The sequence below is a fragment of the Pararge aegeria genome, chromosome 17, assembly GCF_905163445.1.
Source record: "Pararge aegeria chromosome 17, ilParAegt1.1, whole genome shotgun sequence".
In the NCBI taxonomy this organism is placed as follows: Eukaryota; Metazoa; Arthropoda; class Insecta; order Lepidoptera; family Nymphalidae; genus Pararge; species Pararge aegeria.
In genome coordinates this window covers 10,816,731-10,842,661 of record NC_053196.1, presented here as the reverse complement: position 1 = coordinate 10,842,661, position 25,931 = coordinate 10,816,731, and the positions used below count along the sequence as shown (strand labels likewise).

Here is a 25,931-nt window from a genome sequence, read left to right as displayed (position 1 = left end):
TCCAACCAAGACCTTTTATTTCTTACCCATATTAAGAGTTGTGAAAAAACGATATCTGCTATTTTTTGGTGGCATTTTTCATGGTGTTGTGAGGGACTTGTGGAAAAAGTATGTAATCCGCGATTGTGTGACGACGTTCATCTTGGACCGATTATCGGCTAACAAAGCTAAGAACACTCCCGACTAGTTCGCATTTCAAACTACAAAAAAACAAAATCGAAATCGGTTCACGTCGGTGCCACGGTAGGACGGACAGGCAGACAGACAGACACACAAACACGACTAACTTATAACACCGCGTCATTTTTGCGTCGTGAGTTTAAAATGCTGGCGATTGCTAGCAGTAGCTCACCGGTCGTCCGGGTTCCACGCGTGCTTGACCTGCGTGTCGGGGTGCGCCGGCGGCGCATCCAGCAGCGCGTCGAGGCGCGCGGGCCGGGGCGGCTCGGGCGCCAGCTCGCGCGCGACCACCGCCTTAAACGGCGCCGTGCAGTCGCGCGACACCGACTTGACTCCGCCGGAGAGCTTTTGCCCCATGTTCATGCCCCTGCAGCGAGTGCGGGCGCGTTTCGGCAGCGCCTTGAGGCCGCCGCGCCGCGCCTCCTCCGCGCCGCCGCCGCCCCCGCCCCTCACTGAGCGCACCCCGCTCTTGTACCTGGAACAGACAAAAGGAACAATAGATAACAAGCTCTAACCCGTGCCCTTTTAAGCCTTTATTTTCGCGGGATAAATTGTATCTTAGGCCTGTGTGGAGATGTAACTTTGTAGCTTTAAAATCCTGAGGATGCTCCGGTGAAGAGTTAGGCGTTGAGTATAAAAGATTGACGGAAATTACAAATTGCACCGTGCGAATACTCCTGCATTTCGCGGAGCATAGCAAAATTAAGCTTAATGTTCATTGCATATCATGAAATTCCGCAAAGTAGAACAAGTGTATCCAATGATGTAAGTGTAGTTCTTATGGATTGTATAGACGGCGATAGAAATTAGGTGTTAAGTCCTGTTGGAATACCTACATCGAGATAAGGGATCACTAGTAGCTAATAGTTAAGTTTTTTGTAAGTAGAAAAAAAGATCAACCAAGTCGTCGGTGTATAGTTTTACATGGTTTGATTACTTTATGTAATCGTTTTTTTAAAGTTTAGTTATAACTTGAGTTCGAACCGTGCGAAGTAAGTGCCCTTAGTCAAGAGATAAGAGTTACCTAACGAACGCAAGTTAATTTAAGGCAAAGTCCGGGGCGTTTGAGCACGCGGCAAATTAACAGACCAAATAAAGTTCTGAACATGCCCTAACGTGGATAAAGCAGTTAACATTACCACGACCGCTCTCAAGAACGTAACAAAGGAGTACAATCAAGTTTTGCAATATGACCTAGCCCGCCAACCCACATAAAGGCGGGTTGGGGGGTCTATGCTCAAATTCACTTACCGATGAATTAAATTTTTACGTAATTTATGAGTACACTATGATTTTCAAGGTCAAACAATTAGATTATCAAGCGAAAGGAAGCTCTAAACCCTAATTCACTATATCTGCTTAGACAAGATTCCTGTGCCCAGCAGTGGGATATTAAATGACTCATAATAAGCTAAATAAAATAAACAAACAGGCATAAAAAACGATCGTCTATCATAATCATCTACTATTGAGGCCACAAATCACGATCAAATTTATTGCGTAATGTAGGTAATTGCTGTTATGTGTTACTTTCTTGATTCATTGTTAGAGTTCAAAAAACTGGTTTTCTAGTGGCAAGTAAGTGGTCTCGATGTCATCACAGCAGATGCCGGATCGCGGTGGCATAGAACGCGCATCTTATGTAACGTAGCGACCGTCTAACCGTGAAAGTCGCCGTTCAAAAGCCAAGGTTACCACGGCCCTGGAGCCTCGTTCTAACACACGCAAATGTTACCTACGAGAACATAATATCTATTCGGGTTTTGTTTAATATGGCCGTTTTTTCTCCACTATGATCTCATGTAATTGTATGGCAGATATTTAATTAAAATTTAAAATTATTCGATGCATCCGCGTTGAGCAGGTATACAAGCATTACGACTTGCAAATTGCCATGATACAGCCATTGGTTTATGGGTTCGACTAATTGAATAGGCTAAACGGGCGCCGTACGTGATGTCATTCGATGGTGGAGCCTAGAACGTAGTATGTGTGATGGGAAGGGACGGCTAGAAGGCACGCAAGTTACAAGGCCGTCTGCCTTTCCGTTGCCTAGAGCGGCGGCACAACAAAAGCGGGAAGTGAAAGGTAGTGAATGTGTCCCCCCGGCGCGTCACCTCCGACCGTTTCCAACTTCTTCGTCGAACAAATTGCTCCAACTTGAACTTGCAATCAAGTTTGTTACACCAACTTGTTGGCTTCTTATATTCATTTAAGTAATAGCTTATTTATCATACAGCTAACTGTCTCATTGATTGATTGTTTTTATGATAAAATTCCAAAAAAATTGGGTATTGAATTATTCTGACAAAAAATTCTAACCACTAGCAATGTCGTTGCTTGAGTTCTGTTAGCTCAGCGTTAAGCCATAGGTTTTCGGTTTTAACATTGAATATTGGTTAATAAATCTTTAACGAACTTTATTGGAAGGACATGGAGTATCTAAGCTCTTTTTACTCTCCCATAGTATAGAGTAGACCTGTGCAGTGGGACATTCATGGACTGGCGATGAACGAAAATTTTACGGTAAATATAAGCCAAGTTTTACTTCCGAAGTAAAACATTTTCGCCAATATGGAAGAATATCAACCGAACGCAAAGTTCACACGATCACGGATACAAATATAAAAATCACGTGACCTGTAACAACATGACGTGGATATTATACTATCTAAAACACTAGCGCCATACTAAATAATAAAAAATATCTGTATAAATAGCTGCATATAAATTTAAATGTCTCTGACAATATTGCAACGTTGTTTAATACATAAAAAAAAGGAATTTTTCCGACTGGAAATAATGGCAAAGATAAATCTATTAGCTGAGTCACAACAAGTTTTGAATCGTGGGAATCCAGCGATCCGTCAGGACACATCAATCGCGCGACGGATAAGTATCAAAATGGAAATGCTTGGTTTTAAAGCATTCGAATGAACACAAGAGTCGAGTGCGGGCTGCGTTCGGTACAGCCGTTCGCGCCTGGTGAGAGGTGAATGGATTCGAGTGTTGCTAGGCCGACTACATTAGCGTGTGCCAGCGTGCCCGAACAATGAACTAGACATAATGACGCACATTCAGCAGTATTAAAAGTACACCAGATACTTAGCTATGCCTAGTTCTTAACGAGATAGCGCAACGTATTGTGTTTGCTCGCGGGTCCGTTATCTTTCATTCGTTTCCTTTCTAACTTACAATGTTGAAAGGGCAAACTTAGCGAAATAGTATACCTACTATTATGGTTACAGCTAATACTGTGGTAGCCCACTAACCCTGCTTTGAGAGAGAAGACCTGTGCGTAGCAATGCTAAAATAAGGCTGATCATTAAGTATAAAATTAATTAGTTAAACACGAATCTCTAAATTAAACAACACAAGTTTCTTGGCGACCTTTATAAGCCTATTCGAGCCCCACTTTGTGACTTTGGGGCAGAGGTCTCCTTTTATAGAAGAGGGTGGATCTAAGCTGCTCCGAATAGAGCTTCTGGAATGCTGGATGCAATGCTTCACTTTTTGAAAATAACCGGGACGGTTTAACTTTAACGTTCTCTTAAAACAAACAAACATTTTTTTAACCAATCCGGAAATTTAAACATAGGACACCTCCTGACCTGTATTAATCTGCAAAACAACAGGGCAGTCGTATAAATTATATAGCTAAGCGCTCGTTTGGATAATTATGCCACTAATTAAAAATATAGAGACAAATTGATCGTCAATTGATAGCGTTTTATATATACAAAGTTTTGAATTATTATATAGCACTTAGGTACGTTTTGGCGATTTGGACTGTCGATATACCATAGTGGATGACGACAGAGCGGTAAACCAATATTAGGGCAGCGAAGCCAGACACTGTGTGACCTAAACCCACACATTGAAAGCTTAGCCTTATTGACTGGTTTACGACTCTGGCATGCTACCACCTAATAAATCTTGAACAACACATAAAGTATTGATTATATTTGGAAGCCTTATGAAGTTACGATGAATGTAAATCTAAAACTGGATGTGTTTGATCCAACTTATAACAAATGTTATCTATTAACGCAGTTCTTTTCAGTTCCAGAATAGAATTCACACTTCATCTGTTAGAGATTGTGTTGCAAAAAATTGTGATAAAATACTGTTAAAAAAGTTAGAGAGTCTCAACAAAACGTTATCTTGCGTTCATGAATCTTATAAATAGATTTAGAATCACGTATTATCTCTACCCCCAAAGGTTGCCTAGAACAGATTGTCTTCCCTATGTGCAATATCTTCGACCGTATTATATTTGTTTTACTTCAACATTTTTTTCTTCTAATAGTATTTGAACTAGGCTATTTAAAATCGGATTTCACGTCTCCATTATAATGTGAACTATTGGGGCTCGAATTAAATTGAAATATGAATATATGACGCATAATATACCTACTTCTAAGTTATTAATTACCTGGCTGATCTAATTTTGACCTACGTCGATTCTCGGAACAGATACATGTATCTTTTAATAGTTCTTGGTAAATTGGTTTAATCGCAATTTTCCAATGACTAAGGTCACGTTCTGAAACCGACACGGTAGGCAAATTGACGCAAAACATTAGTTTAACAGGGAGTATATAAATTGAAACAGAACTTGATTGGCGTCGTTTAATTTGTATATCAAATAAAAAACACAATTCCAAACGAAATTGAAACGTCCTGAAACTGAATTGAATACCGGACGGCCCGCGGGGTGGATTAATTATTAATTGAAATGGAGCACGCAGATTTATGAGTCGTTATTTAGTTGCTTTTGATATAACAACGTAATGAAATGTTAGAACGATTTATTTTCAAAAATACTGGTGCTAATTCGTTTGTAGGCAGATTTTTAAACGATAGAAAAATATAAAGATGACAGACTCCCTACTACCACCGCTATTAGCAGTGTGCTATTGTTGTTGTTATTTTGGTACAAAATTATAATCCTTATGTGAGGACATTAAAATACGCCACATAATTTGACTGTGTAAACTGGGGTTTGTCAAAGAACCTCTCTTACTAGTAGTACTCGGACAAATTTTAAACTTTTATACCATTTTTGTGTCTTCATTGTTCCTGCATTTGAGGCTTAGGCACAAATATTACACTTTTTTGTATGTTACAAGTAAATGAGTTTGTTTAGTTCGAGAGTAGGTCTAGGTAGTTAAATGGCGCAACGTCTCACACTTCGCTCGGAAGACTCATTAACAAGTTTCCGTGCATACGCTCTTAAGAGTTCAACTTGCAAGTTTGAGTCTGTAAATAACTACTCACGCCACTTATCTTTTATCAAGTGTAATTTTACATATCAATTAATAAACATCTTTCCGTACCATACCAACGTACGATAAAGTTACTTACGAATTTTCTTTGTCAAATGCCCGTCTTTGATTCTGATCGTGAATTATGATAGGATATCAATGGAATAGTTAACTTAAATCTCTTTTCCTAAAGAAATATTTTAATTGTAAATAATATTTTAAAGTAAATCAATACTTATTTTAATAGCAATACAGGTCATCCTGATTATATTGAGGGCGTCGAAGCATTAATATTTAACTATTCATTATTTAGTAAATTATTCATAAGGAGTTTCTAACTGAACGGGTATTTTCTTTCTCAATATTATTATAATTAAAAACCAAATTCATAGAAAATGCTAAGTTTCAGAATAAAATACTGCATCCCCGTAGACTTAGAGAAGCCAGAAAGGTGCAAGAGTTATTTTTGTAACATTCTCTCGCCATGAAATTAATCGAATGAATTTGGATCGGGATCATTTATTCGTGCTATTACCACATGCTATGTGGCGTCAGCACAACATGTCCTCTTGAAACCCTAAGACAGACTTGTTGTTTTAGTTTTGGTATTTTTTTACGACCGGCTTCTAGCTGACGTTAACCCAATTATGATCTAGGACAGTAGCATAAAATTCCGGGACACGTAAAAATTTAGTTTTCTGGTAATCTGGAAACTATCGGTTAGCTTCTACTAAAAATAGGGCCGTAAGAAACACACTGAGCATTTGGGTCTGTCATCGCTCTATTCGTCTCGATTCTACTGAAGTCGTTGCTATCCGACACCGTGCCTGTGCCATTTATTCAACATGTTGGTCCATTTCTCGCTTGACAGGAGCACGTGCGTTATTGAATATGGGGGTAAAGAGGGCAGGTGACATGAAAGTGGGTTTACCGGTTCAGAAACCCACTTCCATCTAATCACTCCGGACAAGTTACGATGTCGTTAATGAAGGAATCCCTTAGCTGGATAAAAAGCTCGAAGAATCGCAAGTTAGTAACGCGAAAAACAAAATATTTCAAAAATTAATATTCAAGAAAAGAAATTTATACAGCTCATCATCATTTCAATCACAGGATGTCCACTACTGTAGGTAATTTGTAGTAAGTCAATTGAAAATAAACACCAAACCTCCTTAAATTACAGTGTAAATATTCGGATGTCTATAAGCTTACAAAGAAACATCGAAAGTTCAAGAGTTAAAATTACAGCAAGTATTGTCATACAATTCACATAATTCGAAACAGTTGGAGAAAGTGTCGACCCGATGTAAAGGAGCGCCTTGCGAAAGAGACCTCTTCGAGAACTTTGGCCCACGCCTTATAAGGTACACTGAGTAATGGAAAAATTTCGAGCCTCACTTTCGACAATAAAATATATTTATTCGGATCAATAAGACCCCTACTTTTCTACTTTAGGGCTGGTGTACTTTAAGTTAAAAAGTTGTGTCGTGTTATCAAACACAAATTCCAATGCGTAGCCACATGATTTATAACTAATTAGCTACTGATTGCGGCTTCGCTTGAGTTATTACGGATTTTGGAAAACAATTCAGGTTTTCCTTTACCAAAACTTATTAATAAGTAAATAATAGATCTGTTTATCGGTATAAATAAGTAATATAAAAAAGAACTGGATTTTGCGTTTTAGAGTATACGTCAATCAAATTAACAACACTAATCATGTTTATTGATATTTAAATTGAATGCCGAAGAACTGTCTCCCGAGTGAAATAATGTAAATAACAATTAAATAATCAGCAGGGCGTGTCACGGTAACCTTGTAACCGTTGCGGCCGTTGCAGCAAGCCTTGTGTCAAGGGAAAATCTACTTAGCAGTTTCCCTGACCCTGAACGGACGGCACTTGTCCAATAGATTTTCGCAAGAAATTTTTCAAATACGCAGTAAAAACGTAATGTTCAATAAACGATCTGGCTGGTGTAGTGGTAAGCGTGTTCAACAGCGGTTGATAAAGTGCTGGTTTCGATACCCGCGTAGTACCAATAAATAAATATAATAAATAAATAAATATATTACGACAATACACACACCGCCATCTAGCTCCAAAGTAAGCGTAGCTTGTGTTATGGGTACTAAGATGACTGATGAATAATTTTATGAATAACATACATATATACTTAGAATATACATATAAACACCCAGACACTGAAAAACATTCATGCTCATCACACAAACATTTTCCAGTTGTGGGAATCGAACCCACGGCCTAGGACTCAGAAAGCAGGGTCGCTGCTCACTGCGCCAATCGGCCGTTATTATTAAATGTTGGGGTTGTTGAGTTTTCTGTCAAAGAACTCTCAGTACCTACCCTGAGTTTGAACTTTCGCTAGTTTGGTGGGAGACTTCATCCCTATCTAATCTATCTTAACGACAAGACGTGACACCAAGTAAATTAGCGTTCTGGTAAGATGCCGTGTAGAAACAGATTTGGTCTTAATATAACAACATGTTAGGTGTCTAACAGGTTAGCCCGTAACCTTAACTCCACTGCATCGTCACAAGAGCTAACATCACTATAACCGTGTCCACCCAAGTGCCTGTATAAGTTATCCTGTTACTCTTGTTATTAACAATTTAGGATCAAACAAAAATATTCACGAATGAGATATCACCGAACTGATCTTAAAAAGTCGTACGAATTCATTAAAACTTTGTGTAGTGGGGCAAAGATTAAGAGAGAACGAAGTTTCGCTATTTTAAACAGAGGCAAATTAAAAAGGAAAGCTATGAGATTAAAAAGTTTTTGGCGCTTATAATATTGGAGGGCGTGCGGGCCGCTTAACTGTTAATTCGGCGTCTTAGTATTTAAATCTAAGTCCTATTCTATTAAGATGTTTTACTATAGCGCTATAGTTGGATATTGGTATAACACTTATGCTTATGGTCCACCACCATCACTTATCCTGTAGAAACGGTGTCCTAGAAGACAGGTTTTCTAAATTTAAAGGTACTCGTATTATGGGTAAATAGGAAACCACGAGGGTATTACAGATCTTCGAATTTGAAATGAGAGTCATGTACATGGAATATCAACTACGTGCTTGGTACGTTGCTACGCAGTTCTATGGTGAAAAGGATAGGGAGAAACGACTTGGATCAAATATTTCTTAAGCAAACTCCCTGAATCCTTCCTTGTTTTACATAGCGGTGATTGCCTAGTAGTTAGGAGGCATGTGCGTTTTAAGCAACTAAATATATTTTGCTTTAATAGATAAGGAAAATCTGCATGTCTGAGAATTCTACATAATGTACTCCGAGTCGTATAGCATCTACCAATAACAATGTAACCCAAAAATGAGATAATGATGATATACAGGAAACCTTTGCACGTAAGAAAGAAAAAGTTTTTTATAATGACGATGAATTAAATCATTGGATGTATTCATTTATAATATCTCACTTACATATCAGACTGAATAACCTTCCAACGAAAGTCACATCCCTCTGAACCCTCAATTAACGCTATATAAAGCTTCCTCAATTATTTAATAGTATAAATCAGTGTCCAACAATCCGCACTGAGACAGCGTGGTGGACTACGGCCTAAGCCCTTTTAATTGTGGGAGGAGATCCGTGGCTTGTAGTGGACCGGTAATGGGTTGATATGAATATGATGAATAAGTGCACCGATGTTTACATGGCGTACGTACGATTGACGGATCGGAATGCTCAGATGATATAAGAAACATTGCATTATGATATGGGTGGTTGCATAACGCGGCAGTGACGCGTGCGTATGTCACTATAGAACATGTCAAGGATGCGTCAACTGCAGCTTATTTTATGCTGGCGATTAAAACCACTGTCACACTTTTTAGAAGTTCACACAGCGCACTCACACACTCAATCACAAATGTAGAAAAAAACACGCACACTAAAACTGAAGGCCATGACGAATGCGTCATAGGTAATTTGTGGGAATATGCGTTTTTATAATCCAACATTACGGAAGATTTCAACATTTTGAGGAAATCTACGTAGATAGAGCTGTTCCTGTTGTTCATGGATTATTAATAATGTGTAAATGTCGTAATCTGACAAAAATATAACACAACAAGGATTAAAACGATAAAATATGATTAAAGCGGCCCCCCGCAACGTAACTAAAAATGGTTCGCTATTAATTTCTGACATTATCCATGATAACAGCGACATAGCAACTGTCAGCGTAGGTTCTAAAATAACGATATTTCTTAGTCAACCCATCATCATCATCAACAACCCATTTACCGGCCCACTAACGGGCCGGGTGTCCTCAAGAATGAGAAGAGATTAGGCCATAGTCTACCACCCTGGCCAAGTGCGGATTGGTACACCCTTGAGAACGTTATGGTGAATTTTCAGGCATTCAGGTTTTCTCAAGATGTTTCCTTCACCGTTAAAGCAAGTGACATTCAAATAGCTTAAATTAAAAACTCCCATAGCTCCCGAAAGTCAGTGGTGCGTGCTCTGTGGACTCTGTCTCCGCCTAATGAAAGCGGAAGCCTTACCCATTTAACCTATACAGTGCCAGAAAATTTAAAAATATTTAAAACTAAAAAGATTTTCTTTACGTCCTCATAAACCATAATATCACAGCACATTTCCCAGATGTGGGAGAGTCGCCGCCGGTATAGTTAAGTGGGAATGGGCTGGGCATTAGATGCGCAAGCCCGAAAAACTCCACAAATGGCAAAGGTCACATCACATCACATCACATGGAATTCCGCAAGATAAAAAAGACCCCGAGGCGGTCGATGTAAATATATAAACTGACCCAACGTGCAGTAGACTGGGAAATGTAGTAGGAGGAAATAATCTGATCAGAAGTAGCTTATCCATATTATAAGATCGAGATCTATTTATCTTTGAATAGACAGGGCTTGTTAAAGGTAATAAGCGTTAACACGCAGGCATCATTGTATTTCCTCAAACTTGCCTAATATCTTTAAGTTATATTCTGAATACTTTTAGTGTTAAAGGCGGTAGAGGAGATGACACAGTGCACTTCGACCTTGACAAACGCTTACACGGTCAAAGCTAATATTTTTTAACGGAATTTGTATTCACGACTTCCGCACAGTTGTCGAACAACCTATAATTTACGCAAGCATACCTGCTGAATAGCTATGATATTCCTGCTAACCAACCAACGGCGTTATCGCATCATGTGCAAGGTACGTATTTAAAGCTGATTCCAACTGCTAGGTTTCGACTTGAGCTTGTGTCATAAATCGGCTGAGAATAGTTATTAAGTTTTCTTATAATGTAAATTTGAGTAATAATATATATCTATAAATGTAAATTTGAGTAATTTATGTTTGAGTTTACTCTTTTCATTCTACAACCTGCTGCTACACCCAATAGTCAATTGTATACTTATCCAAAATATTTTGGCATCGTGATAAAGATGAACATAGGTATTGCTTATAAAAAATTACCTAATATTCCTTTAAATTAATACAGAATAATTACTAACCCGAAGTAAAGCCGTGTTTGTTACACGTGTTACAATAAACAAACAAATAAGGTAAACAAAGGTGGCAGTAATTAATGACTAAGGTGCAGAATAGGAAATCGAACGAACCAGATCGGCGTTTTATGTTGAGTAATAAGTTGATGTTTATGCGTACTGTTTGTTCTTTTGCGTGGTACACTTAAAATGAGAAACAGCCTTAAAGACTAATACATAATACATATTACTATAATAACAGATAATTTATTTTACATTAATTAATACTCTAAGTCATAACTTCTTGAACAAGATGGTAAAATAAAACTGCGTCACTCCATGTCACGGAGGTGAACTAGAATCTGGAGGTTTTTACTCGGTAGGATATTTCTTAGCAGGAAATACTGTAATTTCGCGCCTGTCTCAAGTGTAAGTGATAATAATCAAGACTGATGGCTAAACTTACCTGCTATCGATAGGTGGTAAGTAATTAGGTAGGTGAAGTTAATTTCGTACCCAGATTTGTTAAATAAAAACCCCGAGAATCGAATTGGAACAACCAGCAATCGAGCCCAGGCCCCTTTGATCCTTGGTTTAGCTTCAGGAATAGGTTAAATCATTTGTAGGTGTAACATAGCATAAATATATTATATTGTATACTTTAAGACCCGTGTTTTGTCACGCCTTGATATTTGAAAGGGAACGGAGGGGCGGTTAGAGTGTGACGAAACACTACATAACGATTTTGACTTTATTCCAAATTTGTTTGTGGACCCTATGTCTATCGGGAACCTTACGACAGTCTTTGGGACTAAGCGATCGGTTGGCGGATTCCATGCGTCCGCGCCGGTAGTCGAGGGCCTTGACAGCAATGCGCGCGCGCCGTAGCATGTCAAGGGAGCGCTGCTTTCGCCGCCACGCCTGCATCAGGCCTACATAAACTGAGCATGAGGGTAAAACCTGAATACCGCTTTAATCTTACCATATAGGTACATCAAGAGTTAATTGGTTAGCTAGAAGAAGTTAATCGTGCATGTAAAACACACAGCACGTTTAATTGGTAAGGCTATGGCAGACTATGGCGGTCGAAGTCTACCAATCTACAAAACTATGCGACTGAATAAAGAGAGAATCAAATCAAGGACTTTCGTATACCTACTTGAAAATTAAGACCCCATTTCTAGATTCGTCAGGGGAATTGAATTCACTTGTTCTTGAAGATCTTGTTTAACTCGTGACGTGAATTTTCACAACAATAAGAGGCAGTTGATTTTAGTATACGTTTCAACTTGGTACGTCAAGCCGTCTCCCGAGTAAAAGACAAACGCAAAAACGGACAGCACTGTCTGTCTGAGTGCTACGAAAAGGGATCCGAACTGGAACCCTTAAAAAACAAGGAAGTTTATAGAGAAGAAACTAGGTCAACTAGTATTTAGCTAAACATTGGCCTACAATAGGAGTTAACAACAGACTAAAGGCAAAAACAATTTAAACGCGGCCTTCGCACAAGGGAATTGTGTAGGCTTTTGACGCGTCGTATGAATTATCCGTACAACAGTACGCATCGCAAATGCACAAAGACATTACCTTGAACATGGTGGTCTCATTGTATTTAATGGACGCCTACTTATGAATTTAACTAATTACTTGGCAAAGAAACTTTGTTGCAAACGGTTAATTCCGCAGCAATTAATGTAAGTTTGCAGGAAAACGTTTCGGTGGAAGCACTGGAAATGAAAATTTATCCACAAACTATTTCGTAGTCTCGCTGATTTTATATTTATTTGATTGGCCGCGATTGCTTTTTAACCACTATTTAAACTCACAATCACAACTAAAATTTTTTAAAAATAGTTAAGTTGTTTCAAGGTCTCATTCAAAAATACTCCATTCTGTACCTATATGCTACACTCTATAAGATACGTATTAATTTATTCAGCACTCCATCTAAAACCTCCCTACTTGTAAATATATTCGTGGAAACAGTAAAACAATTTCTAAGATAGTTAAAATGTTAAAAATGATGACGTCGTTGGTATGAAAAAGTAGGTAGGTACAGCTGTAACGTCAAGACAAAGCCGAGCAATCATTTAAGTGGCTGTAGATGCCGCGGGGCGAACAAAGCCACCTTCCACCCTTACCCAACCCTCCGTCCCCGACAGATAAGCACGCCCTCCACCTTAAAAATTTCTTCGCAATATTCTGGCTCGAGTCGCCTACCAATGAAATACGGATATTTCTACGTGTAACGTTTCCTAATGTATATCTAATGGGAAATTAATAACTTAAACAGAAAAAAAAAACATTTTATTAAGTAAATCAGAAACATCTGTAATTTAAAAACCCTCTGGGGGGAAATAAGCAACTTACCACCCGCTGAGTTGTAACTTTATGTTCGTCCATTGCTTGCTTACGGAATTATTTATAGACACTAAGAATTCAGTGAAAGATTCTGAGTGAAAGCATTAACGCAATATTATGAATATATATTTAAATTATTAAGTAATGTTACTTATATTGATAATAATTAATATTTGTACATGTACGTATGTATATATGTAATGTATTTTGATGGGTAAAATTAAACCAGGATCTTATGCGCCCAGAATTGCTGTATAAACCTACACTACGAACAAAACTGAACTGAAAATTAACATTTTTTATTAATGATATAATTTTATAATATTATCTAAGAATTATTTTCAGTATTATTATATTGACCCCCAAGGTAATTTCGGCAATGAAACGGTTTTTTCTTTGCCGAAACTCCATAAAACCTCGTCTCGTCAGAGAATTCCTCTACTAAAATGTATTTGCCAATTTTATAAGTCATCGGCCTTTTTGGTAAAAAAATTTATATGAGGTCTTCGAGACAGTTTTGTATGTCCCTTTCTACGACTCCCTTTTTCCTTTGTTGTTATCATGATAATATTTGTGGTGGTCTACTTCTTGAACGATACACTGTAACGGTGTGGTCGTTTTGATATCAGGTCCGAGCAAGTAAATTTTGAATTATTAATAACAATTTTGATACCTAGAAAAAAGGACGTATAAAGAAAAAAAACTTGAACTAATGAGGAACAGTAACGGAATACGCACGCTTTCGTGACGTGCAAGAATACTCTATTTCTTGCGCTATTGCAATATCCTGTTTCAAATGTTTATGAGAACTCAGATCATTCAGTAAATAGTAATAAATTGCAGTGACATTTTCTAATAATATGGGAAACAAATCCAACTTATGTTTTGAAAACTCATTAGCGATTTGCATAAGAGGATTAAACTTTCGAAAATCTATCGTGTACAGTTGTAAGAGAATATCTTTTATGTATCGAAGCATGGCAAATTTGAACTTAGAAGTTAGATATTATTACTTACCATCATGATAATCATAACAACACATTACCGACCAACTACAGGGCCTCCTCCCACAATGAGAAGGGCTAATTATATTTATCTATGATAACAGAAAAAAATAGCATCCATTAAAATATGCATAAAAACAATTGTATATTTTCTGGACTTAAATTAATACCTGTAGTTTTCTTTACAACGGGTAATAATTAAGTTGTTGCAACAGTGAAAATGAGCTGAATCCGCATTGTTTAAATGGCAGCGTTTAAATAGTTTCACTCAGAATTCTTAACTCGATAAAGTTCATAAGGTTCGGTCACTGTTGGATTCCCGGGCATCAAAGTAAATAGCAACAGCAAAGATTGTCAGAGTCGGGCTCAAAAAGAAAGAAACAAACAGTCGATTGTTTCATTTGTTTTTCTGTGGAAGGAACGACGATGCAGTTGGAACTGGAAACCGGTATAATAGTAGCCGACGATGGTTCGCTCGCGGGTGTCGGCCGTAATGTTCTTATATTACCACAATGTCATTTTAGATTACTTTAGTTAGATTATTTTTTATTGATTTTTTCATTCATCTATTTTACGTAGTAATACGTTGAAATATATGAATCATGCAAGATAAGTAGTTAAGTGTGTGATTAGGGGATAATTGAACTTCCAGAACTGAAACAGTATCAATATTAAGGACATAAATATGATAGTAGATCCGCTATTAATTTAATGGGGAATCTTGAAGGTAAAAATAAAAATGGTAATATTTTAAGTAGGTATGGTTTAACGAAGCCTTAGAAGCACGAAAAAAATCACTACACTATTCTTTTTTTCATATAAAAAATAATACAGTTGGTCCGTATAAAATTGTTATTAGGTAAGGATAATCCGGATGCGTTTAAATGAAAAATGTTCAGGGTTGTGTATGCAGAAAACCTATAAATAACTGAGAGCAACAAAGGGCAAAGGATAAATCGTGCTGCATATATGTTCTGCATGGGGCTGCTAGTGGGGTCATTGACACTCACCCCGGCCCACACTGGGGCACAGATACAGGACGTGCGTGAGTCACTAGTGGGGTTAACAGCTGCCGACGGCAAAAACTACCCTCAGTACAACATCGGCGCGTGTGCGTGCATTAGCAACTCTTTAAACTAATTCTAATTGGGTTAGTTATTATTTCGGCAGGCCATTAACTTAGTAGGCTATAATTTTTTTTTCTCTTAGAACATCCAAACTTCGTCAGTTTGAATGAGGTCATGACTCACGGTTGCAGGTGATGACAGCAAACACTAAATTTTTATTTTAGGGAAACAAAACTTGCTCTTGTATGTCTATTAATGTGTGGAAACAATTACGACAACGAAATTTAATTCCAAACTCTTCAGACATTTTCACCCGATAGAATTTAAGGATCATTGGTATGGAGCAGTTTCGACTTATTTTCGAAGTTTTCTTTAAATTTGTAATATCCATAACATGGAAAATCAAAATTCGAAATAATTTATTGAAAGTAGACCTTACTCTAAAAACACTTTTGAAACTTCAAGTCGGTCTGTTTCAAACACCGCTTCGGAACGCAGACTCCACCGAAAAGAAGCCGGGAAGAACCTCAGCAGTTGCTCTTTTCCAAGATCAACAACTTACAATTATGTAATTTAAATTTCATTTTTATGAATCACTACCACTACATACTTTATTCATTGAAAGTATACAAAATGAAGGGCAACTCGCTTACTAACTTACAGTTTTATATATTAAATTGCCTTCATCTTCTCCGGCCGCATTATTCTTCTCAAACAAAAATTAAAAACACAACTCTAAAGCACATAATACGCGGAAGTTACGGCTGGCATACTTTATTTCCACGGTGGTGCATTTGCATGGATAAACGGAATATAAACATGTCATTCGAATATGCGCCTATTTATAAATAAAAATATACGTAATAGCGATTGTGATGTAGGGAGTGAAAGCGGCAACATATGTCGACCTCATTCGCTTTGAAGTGTCGATCTGTCGCCATATGGTACGTTCAGAATTTATCTGATTGTAGGTCATCTTTAATTCGATACCTAATCGGATATTCAACAATATCGGAATTGAAAGGATTTGAAGTATTTAAATAAGATTAGAAAGTGCAGTTGCAGTTAATCGTGAATGGGATGCTGTGTTTAAAGGGCGAGGAACTAAGACAATCGGCCTTCACCTAGGACTCTCTGGGCATCGATCCTACGACCGTGCTTGCCTGACGAGTGTATTTATAGATGTTCGCGACTGTGGCAGGCACACAAATATACATTTATACGAGAAACACATTGCTTTAGTGCGTTCAGAGGATATTCCATCTGGTGCATCTTCTATGAAAATAGTACTAAAAAGTTTATTTTTTATTCGCCGTTTGCGTTCCGTGACTCACGTTGTTAACTATCAAACTTCAAATGCGGAAAATAAGCTTAGGAGTGACGTAATAGGTATTGTGGTTATTCATTAAACGAGCTCGATGTGAAGACAATCGTCTCAAGCAGGATCAGCAGAGACAGTGGTTGTAGTTACATTTTCCCATGAAAATGAATTGTTGTGTCTCGAGACGTCAATAACCTCGCCGGTACGGATCGTGGAGGTTGCAATAAATACAACATCGGCGACGCTGGCCTGGTCAAGAGCCTTTCAAGGCCGGGAGGCGAGGCGGGGAGCGCCCCACATCTTTGCCTGAGCCATTATTGCCCAGCCGTCTGCATTCCGCCAGAAAGTTGTTCTTCATGATATAGCAACTATTATTCTCTTGTTATTGTCAAGAGAATTTCATCGTGTTTTTAGAATTTATCCTCTAGATATTATTGTGCTCTAAGAGATAAGAAACTAGGTTTGACGTGAAGAATCCAATAAGAACATCGAATTTGAAGGTTAAAAACCTTGAATTGCTGGGAGGCAAAATCAAGGCCACTAATTTTGTTAAGATTACATGTGCTCGGGTCGCTGATTTCGTAACTAAGTCTCTCAAGGTTACACTTAATAGCTTTGTACTTCAAATATTAACGTTACCAACTGGAAACTTATTATTTAACAACTTATTGCAAAATCCTTGGAAGGAATAATAGCATTGATAATTATTTCCTTAAGCATTTCCGCAGATACCTCGGTACTGCAATAAAATCAAGCTATTCTTGTAAGAATATTCCGACAGTTAAAGACACGCACTTTGAGCATCTGTTCGGCTGGCAGGTAAGCGCGTTAAAAAGAGACGGACACACGTCATTCTTAGCGAGGATTCAACAAAGGATTGGTCGGTCGTGACAGGAAGCATGATGCGGCGAACTCACCGCAGGTCGAGGAAACGGGCGGCCTTTGTTCTCCTTTCACAGGACATATCGCAAGTTGTTTGATGCACTAGGATGACACTTCACAAGCTAGGCGTAGAGAGCATGCTCGCGGTTCGCGCGCGTGCGTCCGCGCACTTTGGACACTACCACCGGCGGCGAGAGAACGCGCGCACTGAGCACTAGGCCGCCAGTTCGCTACCTGCTCGTGGCCGTTTCCGTGGCGAGGTGAAGCGGAGGTGCGCATCGCGGCTCTCAAGCAGGTACGCGACCGCACGCCCGCACCATTGTCGCCGGCTGGGAACCGAGGGAGGGGAGAGGAACTCACTTTCCTTAGCAAGTTACACTCTGCATTAGCTAGGGCCTTTTGACCCATCAAAACAATACAGAAACATCTACATACGTCTCTTGTTCAAAGATTTTCATTTGTTAAATTTAAGTCTACCGTTTTTGAAACCACGTGGTTTAGTAGTACTTACAGCTGACTACTTAGGAACTGACTTTCTAAATGAACGATTGTTTAGTTATGAAATTTAAATAACGATGTTACGTTACTCATTTGTTTATAAGATGTTATTATCAAAATCTCCTAATACAAGTATTCATATGAAATCGTGGACCGATAAGAAATGATGTCATGTTGTAATAAGTATGTAATATGCTTGTAGCAATAAGAAAGTAGATAACTAAATATTTATAAGATTACAAGGTTATTATTTATGGGCTTTCGGCTAAGTTAAATCTATAATAAAAAATAACATTGTTTAAAGTTACACAAGTCATGTATGTTAAAAATATGAGTCATTTCCGAAGACTACTAACTTTCACCGACACTTGTACTCAGCAATTACCAAGACAATTTGGTTACTAAAGACGACCTTTCGTTAAGAAATATAATATACCATCAAATTCTTCCTACTTGCGCTACTTCTTCGTTTGCTTTGGTTATATTATGTTAAATGGCCTATATCTATCAATTATAAATAATATTTTTCAAATAAGCCTAAAAGTTCCAACGTATGCGCGTTTAAAAAAATAACTCTTCAACTTTATTATTAAAGGTTTCCGTCACACCTTTAAAAATTAATGAAACAAAAAACATTGACAAACAAGTTGAAGCAAAGACAGACAAAGCAAAAACAAAGAAATTACCCCTTTTATGTCAGCGGCTAGTAATATAATAATAGAAAAGAGCATGTACAACGTGCGTTTAAAATATCCTACAGTCCTAGATAAAAATAAATAATATAAAAAGACATAATAAAATAATCACCACAAAAATGTTCGTAGATTTTAGAGGAAAATCTTAATTAAAATACACAATGGATAATGGTTCTGGCACAATAGCTTGACTATGTAAATGCTGTATAATAGCAGTGGCATCCTGGGCGTTTCCTGCTTACTTTGTACAGAATACAGGTCCCACTTTTTTACTTAAGCTACCGAGTCACTGGTCACGTCTATTTTTCCGGGTTTTTTGCTTGACTGCGAGAAAAGAGCGCTAATTAAATAAGCTGAGTATAATATATCTTCTATAGCTATTTCCTGACTGATTGATGCGCAACCTACAGCCCGAACGATTGGACGTAGGAATTTGGAGTACCTACCGTAGAGAATATAACCAAGGAAGGTTTTTTTTAATTTTCGCCTTTTAGAGGGTTTGTGTGGTAATGATTAACAATTCTACAATCTATATAAGATTGTATAGGTAAATTGTTTTTAACAGACATTAAATTTATTTAGCTTCAGTTTTAAGATAACAAATTCGGAATAATATCCAAATTTGTACGGAGGTATGCAACAAAACTGCCACTTTAAAATCTATTTGAACTAACAAACTTTAAAATTTATATGAGGACAAAGTTGGGCAAACCGCTAGTTGGCTAATTAAATTAGTTAATCTATTTATGAATATCTATATATTTCTACTTAAGGGTAAACCATCGCTTAATATTATACCAGTCGATGTCCTTATTCAGATCTAACCATTCCAGGTGTCTATTTTGTATGATTAACGCAATCGTTTGACAAACGTTATCGTAACTAGGTCACATAACAATTTGCGCCTTAGAGTGAGGACGGTTCAATTTGGAGCCGTCCCAGTTTTTTTATCGGACTACACTACTTGGTGGACACGAAAAGGAATAGGATGAGGATTCCCGCCGGATCCTGAATCCCCTTTGTTTATTTTGCATTGTTGCCTCGACGTTGTTCTGTACCCTTATATCTCCTCTTCGCGTTCGCAATATATGTGCCATATAATTATGTGTAACAAACTTATGAAAGCGGGGTCGATGGTATTTTGGTAGGTATTGATGTTTTGGCACACATGTTGGCACTCGTGTTGACAGCATTAGGGGAAGCGCTGATTTTTGATATTATTATTAAACTACAAGTTAACCGTTGACTGTAATCTCACTTAGTTGTAAGTCATGATGCAGTCTAAGATAGTAACGGGCTAACCTGTTAGGGTGTCTCGCAGCTTGATTAAGCCCACATTCTTAATGGGTTTACGTGGCATCGCATCGAAACGCTAAATCGCACTGCATTGTCGGTAGAGTGACTAGCCACACTAGAGAAAATTCAGAAATTTTAAAGTACCATATTAACGCTGCCTACGCTATCTCACTTAAAACCACACCAAAGGAGGTCTTCAAAACGGGCAGTCTTCGTGATAGAAAACTGGTTAACCCAACTGTAGTATTAACAGTCTATATCACTGTTTTGTCAACTGCCTTGTTGGTCTAGTGATTAGCATGTTCGCCTGCAGATCACGAGGACAAACATATTATTGCTTGCGGTATGTTGTCAAGAAATTATCTGTAGGTACCTGCCCGAAGTTCGGAATTTGGCTTTGTCCACGCATTCCCCTCAGAAAACACGTTACCTCAAGTAATTATCATTAACATCGCTAAAACAAGGCAATCCGCACTGGGCAGGATTTTTCATACAAATAAATTCCCCTACTTCCTCCCTGGAAAACGCATCGAGGGCAATAATTTTTTTTTGTTTTAAAAAACTAAATTATTTTTCACCTTTTGGCCACCATTTTGCCATCAGAGGATAAAAAGTAAAATACAAAAAAAAAAAAAAAAAATAGCAAGAGAAACCTACAGGTAATAATGTTGAAAAAAAATGTCACTACTGTTTTGGATAAGGAAACAGAAAAATAAACGTCGATCTCGTCAAATGTTTATAGGTAAAAGGCACTCTACGGAGAAAGACTTTAGGAGTTTAGGCTCAGCGCGATGGCAATAGTTTTATCAGATACCTATTCAATTAAATTTCAGCTGGCAGTCGCAGCTGGAACAGCATATTAAGCACTAAATTGGCTAATATATGTAAACCGACATTAACAAGAGTATGTTTGTAATATTGCTAGGTTATCGCTAAATAAACTTTATTAATTGATATTTGTACCCCAGGCAGACGATACGCGTTGTGAAAGGGTATACATAGTAACAAATAACAGTTACAAAGTAAATAAACGTGGCGCGGAATACCTAACTGGGACACGTGTGTTTTTGGTCGCAGTTAATTTTTTAGTTAAAAATGAAATTAAATTGCAGTCGTGAGATGTAACTCCGGAAATATAAATTTAAGATTATAATCGGTTTAAATGTTGTAAGTGATAATAATAGCGAAATCTGTTGATACTAAAACAAACTTCTCTTTCCCATCCGAAGTTGGCAATCATATGTTCTATTATTAAAGTCCATGTGTTTTTAAAAAATATGAAAATCGTTGTCTACTGTACCTAGCCTTGATCCGCTAAAGCCACGATAGATCAAAATAGTTCTTTTTTATACCCACTTCAATTAAATTGAGTTTGGGTTTAAAAAAAAAGTAAAAAGAATATAATTATGTAGTTTACCTACACATATTTGGCATTTATAAAGCTAATACTAATAAATGTAATTTATATATGAGTAGACCTACAACTTGAGAGTTGATTTGCTATATGAACGAAGGATAACTTCATAATAAACTTAAAAACTAGCTAAAAAAAGCTGTATATAAGTAGACGACGCTTCGATTCGCTATTGGTTTGACATATCTGTAGCAACACGATTTGATAGATGATCACAACTTTGATATTTTATGGATATTGAAAACGTCTGGCGCTAAATATATCGTTCCCACTAAAGAGAAATCAGAAATAAATATAATGTTTTGTAAAATGTTCATATAAATGGTATCGAATAAGTATTTGTACAATGTTAACCATAATATGATATACATATATTGATTATATGCGGTTAGCCACTTCGTATCATTTAGCAGTTGACAGTAACTATTTTACCTCTAATGTTCTAAACATTTACCCTAAAATGGGAAAAAGTTTTTTGAGCTAGCAACATTCCACGGTTGTGAAGTGAGATTTGCGGGTAGCGTTTTCACTGTTTTTGGACACAATGCACTGCATGCAATAATGACTGAATGAGTGTTCTGTATGTTTTTAATTCGGTCGTAGCAGGTTAACCTGTATATTAATAGGGTATCACAACCAACCCAATCGGTTTCTACGCGGCATCGTACCGGAACGCTAAATCATTTGGCACTCCTTGGTTTTCGTGGGGTTCCAAACCCGGGACCTCCATTTATAAGAACACAGTGCTTTTGTAGTTTGTCCTTCCATGACGAAGCAACAGAGCAACGAGTCTATGATACAGATAGTTAGGTCACCTCCTTAGCTCTGTATCTATATCTGATTATCAGTAGCAACCCAAGGTTTTACCACGGACAGGCAGCGATATGGTCTGTCGTAGTGCTTGTAGGTATACTCTTTGGTTTAGTTGAATTGGCGAACCCTTCCGTTGCAAAGACCTCTAGTCCAGCAGTGAACTATTCTATTCATATATATATATAGATGAAGTTTAAAAAAAAATAGTTAAATAAAAGTAGGTAACGGCAGTTCTTAATCAATAGGTAGGTAGATACCTAGTGGGTTAGTAGACGTTATAAAAGCAAGTTGCACGCTATTTCGTTATTAGGAAATGGCTGAAGCAGCGCGCAGACGATAACGATTTCACGGCGGCCATACTGAAAGGGGAAAATTGCGCTTTTCAGCAAAATGAAAGCCTGTCGGCCCCTATGGTTGCAGGATTCCTTTTAGATAAAAACGGCACATAAATTTTCGGTCTCGTCGCCTCTTTGATACAATATGTACACGGAAGCCGCAATAAATGTGTCTCAAATGAAATTTGGATCGGATTAATAGGCCAAGTAATTTCAGTTTTATAACTCTTTAATATTATACTGTTCAGCCGTGAATCGCACAAGAAAATAATTTTCTTTTTATGTAAAAAAAACTGGATAATGTTTGTAAATTCGTAACATATTAAAGAACTCGCTAAATTCGAATCTGATTTGTGCTAGGAGGTTTCAAAACCTTAAAAGGAACAGTATAATCTTTCTGGCTAAAGAAACCGGTTTATTAATTAACAGACTGTTTTTGCTATAATATCTGCTCTTACAAATATAAAAACCTCTCCTAAAATATTTCAATAAAGTTCTGTAATACGATTTGCGCACGGAGGTTTCTGAACATTAAAAGGAAACGTATAATCTTTCTGGCTAAAGAAATCGGGTTTATTAATTAACAGTTTCTCCTGTAATATCTGCTCTTACAAATATAAAAACTTCTCCTAAAATATTTCAATAAAGTCTGTAATAACATATGGTAGAAGGTACTTAGTAACCCAGTTTTATTTCAAATTTGAAGTCGATGACTCAACTGAAATATATAGTTTTGACATATAACCAAAAAACACCGTGAGAGTGCATTCTTATCACTTTAATACCAGAACTACAAAAAGATAACTTTTTGTACACATTCTAATCACATCAAAGCAAACTTCCTCGAAATTAGATTTATACTAGCTGTGTCCAGCGGTTACTCGCGTTGGATAAGTCCGTACACGTTATTATAATTTAAAAAAAATAACGTGTATGAACTCATTCACTGCACCGTAACACGTGCTATAATTTACCACTCAAATATTCTTTACTCCGATACGATCATCTTCTGGTGGTTCAGTTATTTACATATTCATGTAAATTTATTTTTATGAATAGTAATAGGTATGTACAGAAGTTCTTTTTGACCTGGCAGCGGAAGTAGGACGCCACTATTGTGAATAGAGAATAAGGAAGAGGAATTGACGTATCTTACAAAACAAGGCCGCCGAGACAACGCCGAAAACCCCCGTCGGTATTCACAAGCATGTCGTTTCGTAGTTAGGAAAATGCTTGTTACATTTTCTTTTACTATGGGCCTGTATATGGGCACGGAGTTGAATATTTAGCTACAACATTTTTGTTCTAGTTTACGGCGACTTCATCGGCGTTGGTTTCGGTTTTTTGAAAAATCTGGAATAACCTTTTTTCTGCCCCAACTAATGATGGTATTTTTTGAAGTGAAACTTCTTTGAATTCGTTTCAAACCACGATGTGTCACGATAGAGAATCACACACATACATGTAATGGAGAGAATGATTTAAAATGTTTTAGCTAACAAAATATACGCCGGGTATCAATAACCATATAAGCACTTATCTTATCCTTGAAACGGCGTATATTGTGAGGATTTTACTCACTCGGAAGACCTGATCGCCGCTTGCTTGGGTACTCAAAAGCCACACAAGCGTCAGAGTAATTTTTTTAAAACATTTTTAAGTGTTTTTCTATCAAATTTCTATCGCGAAAATTTTAATGAACCATGTCAAGCGGATAGCCAATTAGTTAGAAATATGATCAATATATCGATCATATTTTTTTATCAGTGAATAACTACATAATTTTATTAGTAGGTAGTTTAAGTTCTTAAAACCTTATTTAGCAGCATTCAGCATCTTACCCACTGATTTTCCAGATATAATTTTTCAACAGAATGTGAAATCTAATATCCAAACGAGCTACTAGTTTGAGTAACGAAACAAACACTTTTATTTACAAAAGAACAGAGAGCATCGCTGAGTTACAACTGGAACGACATATTTCAAACTGAAACTTTATTTGAAAAAGTTCTGTCAGTTGGAAAATTCACGTAACTATTTCTGAAACGTAAAACAAAACGTCAAGTTTATTTAAGCAATTAAAATATCACTTGTTTTAACTGACGGTAAAAATCGTGAGTTTACCTCCATGCTTGGGAGTTCTCTGCAATGTTCTTTAAAGCCCAATCCGCACTTGGCCAGCGTGTTGAATTACGTCCGAAACTATTTTAATTCTGAGAAGAGACCCGTGCCCGGAAATGGGTTGATAATGATGACAATGATAAATAAAACTTTGTAATTGTTAAGTAAGGTTTTAAGAATTGGTTAAGCGTTGCCAGCAGCGAAGCTAAGCTGTGAAAGGCTGTGGCTTTGTCATCAAAACTATGTAGTGCCGTTTCTGTTGCACACAAATACCAAGCTTATGTGACAAGTCTAAAAGTAGTACTGCCCTTTTCACACAATTCCCGAGAAAAGGATAGCACTATTTTTATACATGTCAATTTATTTTAGTTCATAACCTCTAACCTACTAATTTATAACAGATGCGGCAACACTATTATAAGTTTGAAGCACATCTCTTAGTTTTTTTAATTTTTGTCTCCCTCCGGTCCTTTCTCTGCAAAATTTTCAAAAGTTATTTAACTAAACGAATCCCTTTATTCTGGTCTGACAGAGTTTAATAGTGTATCTAAAGCATAACATTCCTTTCTTTTTTACATCCGATTCGTCATTCTTTCAATGATCTCCTTTTTTCAATCAGGGATCCTGTCATTTTGAATTCCTTTTCGAACTTCATCGATCACAGATTATGCATAATTGTGGCCACGTTGAATTAGGATCCATTATTTTTTTTTAAATAAATTTACAAAGGTAGTTTTGTTTAAAACTTACGTACCACCATCTTGCCTAATTCTTGCAATTAATAGAATATTTACATGTTCAAGAGATAGCTTTCGTTTTGGATACAGAAGTGGGATACTTTTAAGCCGGTAAACGCGGGCGTATCATCGGGGAAAAGCTAGCTTAAGCCAAGATGACTACACACACGATTGATTTAATTATTATTTTGTTCTGACACAACTATATCAACTAACTACGAAGATTTGTTATAAGACGCTTCCGTGTTGCGTGCATTACGAACGTGCTTCTTATATTTTGATTACGTATTGTTTAGATAACAATATATTGTCACACTCCAATCAAGAGATCAATCTCTGCTTATACCGGTGTGAAATAGTATCTTTGATCTAGAATTCCCACTTCTGAAGATCTTTAAATAGATTTCCTGCTCGTTAATTAATTAAAATCTTTTCGTCGTTCTTCCTTTTG

General features: G+C 37.2%; 1 protein-coding gene across 4 annotated transcripts in view; it reads right to left on the bottom strand.

The window, feature by feature from the left end:
- The window catches only part of LOC120631101 (protein gustavus), a 123,576-nt gene that overhangs the window by 9,421 nt on the left and 88,224 nt on the right, over window positions 1–25,931 (bottom strand). For 3 of the 4 annotated variants that reach the window (XM_039900540.1, XM_039900538.1, XM_039900541.1), the window contains exon 2: window positions 353–655. In XM_039900540.1, coding sequence (XP_039756474.1) covers window positions 353–543 — 191 coding nt within the window. In that variant the 5' untranslated portion in view covers window positions 544–655. Of the gene's footprint in view, window positions 1–352; window positions 656–17,606; window positions 17,794–25,931 lie in introns of those variants that run through there. The other variant, XM_039900539.1, reaches the window with a different exon arrangement.